Consider the following 6000-nt stretch of genomic DNA (forward strand, 5'->3'; position numbering starts at 1 on the left):
TCCGCCCTTTCCTAGAATATGGTGCCCATCATAGACAGCAGATGGTATGGAGACAGAATAGCATGCTCACTGGAGAAGCTTCCTTTGCTGTGGATGATAATGATGATGAGCAGTCCTCCTCGGATGACGGGGAGAATAGTGACGGTCCAACTATCTCGAACCTGGATCATGTAAGAAAAGAAGATGGTGGTCAGTTGGGTTGCATGAGCCACTAGACGCTTCCCTCATCTCGTCAAGATTATCAAGTGTTGCAGGCACAACACTTACTAACACCCTCGATTGCCACTACTATCAATGAGATGACGATCATCAACAGCAGCAAATCATCTAGTGTACAGGATTGGGATGTTCTTGTATCACTTCTACTACTTCTATCATGTATACACCATGCGAGCTCTTTTAGGCGGATGGTCTCTTAAGAGTGTCCTCGTCTTCCGTCGTCAACCTTGTACATCGAGCAGAGGAAGACCTAAGTTTTAGAGCGGGGCGTGGAGGCTCCACCAATACCGCTGCTACTGGCAATGAACCATGTGTAGGACACTATTATCTCTCATTATCAGTGATAGTATAGCAGACCCAGCAGCAGACCCAGCATGAGTATCATCAGTGCTTAGCGAAGATACTGCCATTCCGTAGATCCGACGAGGAACGGGATGCTCACGCGTTCATGTGCCACTTGGCAACAGCATTTCCAGATCAAGTACTCTCTAGGATCCTGCCACTCTACCGTCTCATCGTGTATCAGGTCATACCCCCTTCCACCTCTCGTCCTACTACCAGCCCTTTCGAGGCCCCCGTAGTAGTATAGTACGCTCAATCGCTATACAATTCAGTCGAGGCAGGTATATGGTCATGGAAGGTCGTCGTTGAGTCTACGGCAGATAGGACGGGAATTAGCATTACTAGCCAGATCACCTCATCCCAACATCCTACATCTATCCCACATATACGAGGTAAATCAGCACCATGCTTGTCGCCGTCACCACCACCACCAACTTACTCCACATTACTATAGTCAACGGCAACCGATGGTGCTTTCCGTAACGGTGCTTTGATCCTCACTATGAAGGAGTGTGACATGTCTCTTAATGAGATGTTAGCGGGACTTGGAGCCTCTATCGACTCTACTGGTAAAACCAACAACAATAGCTGTTCACCGGATTCTTCTTCATCATTCACCCCCGTCTAGATCCTTCTAGTACAGCCCTTTCTGGGGATACGGTCCAGATACTAGCTCGTGACGTGACTGCTGGACTACAGAGGATGCATGTACTATCCTACTATCAACATGTTCTATACCAATGCTGTCTGCCTCTTAGTTTTTCAACATGTACCATACACGACTATCTGCCAATAATGTACTAGTAGACCTACCAGGTGGCCGCAATGATGTCTCTAGAGTAACCTTCAGACTGGCTGATCATGTAACTGTTCCCATGTATCTCTCTGATGTCCGATGTTCTCTTATTCTTAGATGAGTAAAGTGAAATTGTTTGATATTATGCACAAGGTGAGAACGGCTCTCGCAGCGAGAAGCGAGCAGGTTGGCGTATCCGCTACACCAGCCCCTTCATTATTGAGGAGCATACAGTCGGATAGTATAGAGTTGATGTCAGAGCAGCATGCTAAGGAAGGGTGGTACCCAGCTGAGGTATGTTCCATCCTATAATCAACTGTTCATTACTCTAATAACCCACCAGGTCATGGAAATGCTGCAGCAGTTATCTTTGAGTCGTGAGAATGTCCAAACAAGCGAGATCCAAGGACTATTAGACGCCATTGAGTGGCCCTTAGTGAGAGGGGAAGGGTGGTTCGGAGGATGGTAGTGAACTCAACGTCGTATCCTGCTAGGTTGATGTTTGGGGTCTTGGTGCTGTTGTGCTATTCGCAGTGAGTGGGATGCTACCTAAACAATGGAAGACTTCCCTGTATAGTACAGGCAATGGAGGCACGGATCACTCACCCTCCTGGCGGCATCTGGAAGCTCTCAATCCCCTATTCATGGTAACTGGTGCATGGTCTCGTTTGGAGTATGAGCGATCTCTAATCAGGATTACCTCTCAAGGTTGGTACGTTCAAAGGCACATCTCAGAGAGGACTTGGCTACATCAGCTTGCCATCCGCTGTTGAGGTATGAATTTGGAACTCAGCATCTAAAACAAGAACACACTTCAGGGATCCAGAATCCATTTTGGACCTTATACGCCGTTCACCAAGCAACGATTCTGTTGATGCCAAAGATGTCCATCGACTGGAAGCAGCTATATTACCTTCCCCCATGGCATACAGTAGGGACAGGATGATTACAAGTGTAGGGTACATGGAGTGGACAAGGCCGCCGTCGTCATTAGTACTTGATATGTTAGCTGCGATATGCTGGTATTGGGTCACAGGCAGGCAGAGGGGAAGGAGACTGTGCTGCAGATGCAAAAGTCTTCTGTGACATGTGCAGGGTGATGGTCTGGGAGGGGTATTTGCATCATCAACGCCATTGCGAATAGGTCCCCTTGGACAGTTGTTGTGATGAGCTCAGTACACAACAGCCGTCGAGAAGGACGGTACTACAGCTGTTGAGGTATGTCCGGAGGCGGGCTGACGACTATGATCATACTGATGATTACGAATGTACCTAGCATGGTGATCTAGCTCTCGGTAATGGTAATCTATAGATCACCGATGGTTACAAGATAGCATATCAGTACTGTTGAAACATCCAGCAGCATTGATCATAGCATTCGATGCGGTAGGTTAAAGGTTACTACTATTCTCTTCATTCGTGCTACTCCTGCATCAGGATCGTATATCTCGCCACATCACATACGCCGATTACACCCAGAGATACCAACAGCAATACCATGACCTCAATCAGAGGTATGCTGTCACTGGGGCTTGGTCGTCGTATCATAGCCGTACAACATCTTTGTAGTTGGATGGTGACGATGATGCCGAACCACACCAATCCCTCGAAGCTCACCCGTAATGGTGATGATGAATGTGGCCAACGAGACCGCTTCAACAAGGTGATGGAGAATATCATATCATACCGCAACTTTGTACATGAGACCCTCTCCTCCACCTCCACCTCGTCATCTCCCCAGTAGCTTGTGGAGGACTTCATTCCCTCCCAGGGGACTCATCGAGATTTGCTGTTGCTCTAACGTACCATCTAGTGTCGACACCTTCCTAGGTGCTGATATCTACGATTATGATTATTGTGTTGATACATTGTGTTCCTGTGGTTGTCCTGCTTCTGATTGTCACTCGATCTGTCGCGTTGTATTTCGTGATGGGTCAGCATCTATATTCCTCCGGTTTTGCCTTACTATTGATAACTCCACCTCGGTCCCGAAGACCCTTCGGGTCGAAGAGTGTAGTTGTGTAGAGTGCACAACTATGGAATCTTAGCTTCGTCCGAAACTAGTTGAATCAACAGTACCAAGTCGATCAGATCGGCTCGGCAGTGCCGAGTCGGCAGTTCTTTGACTAAACTTAACGGTCTCCGTCGCCTGACTACCTCCAGGGTTCGGCTCGGGAGTCGTCTCCACAGTGTGGACCGCCTTGCACATTTTATGGCATAGGCTCACCATCTGGTGAGCATGTGAATCATAGTATTCCTCCATCAATGTGTTTCTTTCTTGGAAGAGTTGCTGTGGTATTCAATGGGGCCAATCCGTTTGTGGTGTTTTTTTCTCCCCCATGAGCATCTGCTGCCTCAACTTGGCTGAAGACGTGGCTCTTGCCGAAGGTTTCCGTACCATAACCTTGAGGTCTATCCCCGATATGGGTTGTGGTTCGGCGAAAGAGATGCGACAGAATCGTCGCACGAAACTGGTGGCACGCCTCCTCTATTGTAAGAGGCCTGATTCGACTGGGAGGTTCAGATATACCAAGCCTGGTGAGAAAAGAGGCTCCCCAAGGCTTCCCATTGATATCTCGTATGATCGGTGGTGCCTCTTTTCCGAAGTGAGCACCGGCACCCCTTTCATAATATTGACTCGTGACACAACGTCTACTAATAACCTTCTCCACTATGCCGATTGCATTTCAGTAGGCGATTCTTTCTGCTTACTGCAGTGCAGTGGCCACGGCCAGATGGAAAACGGTACTCGAGTTCTTGAAACGCGCAGCCCATTGATACCAATCAAGGTGGTGGAGTCCCCTGAAATCCTACCCCAGTCGAATCTCACCGCGACATGTTTCCAAACGTTCCACTTGCCAAAATGCACTGTCGAAATCATCGACTTCGGCATAGTCAAAGATGCCTGTCCCGGTTTGCTGTGCGATGCCCAGTCATCGAAGATGTGTGGTTGCAAAGTCGTTCTCTCCAAGAATGCTTGGGTGGTTAAAGCGAAGGTATGCATCGAGCAGCTGGGAGCCGATGAAGAGGTCGAAGTTACTGGAATGAACTTCTCCAAGGTTTTCGTAGATCCTGTTGCACTTGACGTGAGTTGACGCTCAAATTTCGTTCGGCATAGCCAACTAAGTTAATTCAGTCCAAACCTGAGCTGGCGCGTCCTGTTCAAATATGGGATGTGGCTGACCGCATTTGCGACTATGTGAACGCTACTGCTGGCGGGTGGATGGCTATCGGTTGGTACAAGGCCGGGGCTACCACCGCTGCCAATGGGGAGGTGGCAGTCATATCTCGGCCTAAATTTCATGTCGTACGCCTCCAACCCGCTTCTCTTTCACCAGAGAATGAGGCTTGGATTAACAACAACAGGTAAATTGTAGGACGTTGCTTAGAATAGCAAATCAGTATCGATCGCCTCTCCATCTTTTCAGATACACTATTGCCCAAGGCGGACGAGTTGTTCTCGGGAGACGCGAGTTACCTGGCCCATACGTTCGAGATGAGCGCATTGTGAGTCAAGAGCTTCAGGTTGCTTAAGAACATTCAGATATTCCCCTTTCGTGCAGATGAATAATCGCCTAGCACAGGCAGCTCCGAATCATGCAGGGCAGAATGCACAATCTCCGGGGCGGAATGGACCACCGTTGGGACAGAATACCACACAGCAACAGGTATGCTTAACGGTTTACTTTTGACTTGAAAGGATGCTCGATTTCTTTCAACTTAGTCTCGTTGGAGGAGTCGTTTTGGGATGTTGACTTGTGGTGTGACTAATGATTGTTGAACTGATGACCTGTGGTTGTAAAATTAACCGACTTGAATTGCTGCTGTTCAGGTCATTCAGATAGGAGCTCGAAATACACAGCAACGCGCAACGGGTAAGACCTCCTTTGAGAGTTTCTTTGCGTGTCTATATTCACTGTTTAAGGTCACGGTGATGGTGCGAATCATGTGCCGTTCGCTGGCTCGGTAGGAAACTTCAAAACCTTCATCGGCTTGACATTTATCACAGGTTTTCGCTACGGGAGGTGCTCCAAGAGTCGAAAGAGCTCGCCAGAGAGACAGTGAGGATGGAGACAGGGCTGGTAGAGAGGTTGAGGACGAACTTGAAGATTGAGTACCGGTTGAAACAACACTATGACCGGTCAGTTCTACATACTTCTATTCATTCAGGAATGGGTCATCTTCATAGTTCCTGTTCGTCTTGCAGAAATTCCGGCGTTTTCTCCATCGCGATCAAGGTGGTGACCATATCGTCACTTTATTGTCACTAATCTGTTGCTTTTCAGGTTTGCTCGCTTTCGTTGAATTTTTCCAGTCATCGTTGACACCGTTCTTAGAGGACCGTGCTGTATAAGCGGGTACCGTTGTTGCTATCTAAACTCCCATTAGAGTGTATTTCGTATTTGAACTTCATGCTTCCAATGGTGGAATTTAACATGATGTTTCTATAACAAGCCCATCGCGCTAGCGTTTGCGTTGATCTAATGGGAGATGCTCATAGTCTTCCTTTCATATTTTATATAGATCAGGCGTCAGTATAATGTCGCTTATACAGTTTTATACAGATTACAGTATAAGTATTACTAATATTGATTAGTAGTATAAGTACTTTTTGTTGTACTTGAAGTATTAGTAGAACTCTT

General features: G+C 47.5%; 1 protein-coding gene across 1 annotated transcript; it reads left to right on the plus strand.

The window, feature by feature from the left end:
- Nucleotides 1–3696: 3696 nt before the first annotated feature.
- On the plus strand, nt 3697–5471 carry Pmar_PMAR001023 (hypothetical protein; the record flags this gene model as incomplete). The annotated part of the gene is made up of 8 exons (XM_002780385.1): nt 3697–3895; nt 4052–4443; nt 4494–4723; nt 4786–4864; nt 4921–5025; nt 5190–5232; nt 5283–5323; nt 5367–5471. 8 exons carry the CDS (start codon nt 3697–3699, stop codon nt 5469–5471), a joined length of 1194 nt encoding a protein of 397 aa, XP_002780431.1.
- Between the last annotated feature and the right edge of the window lie 529 nt (nt 5472–6000).

This window comes from Perkinsus marinus (assembly GCF_000006405.1).
Source record: "Perkinsus marinus ATCC 50983 genomic scaffold scf_1104296944404, whole genome shotgun sequence".
In the NCBI taxonomy this organism is placed as follows: domain Eukaryota; phylum Perkinsozoa; order Perkinsida; family Perkinsidae; genus Perkinsus; species Perkinsus marinus.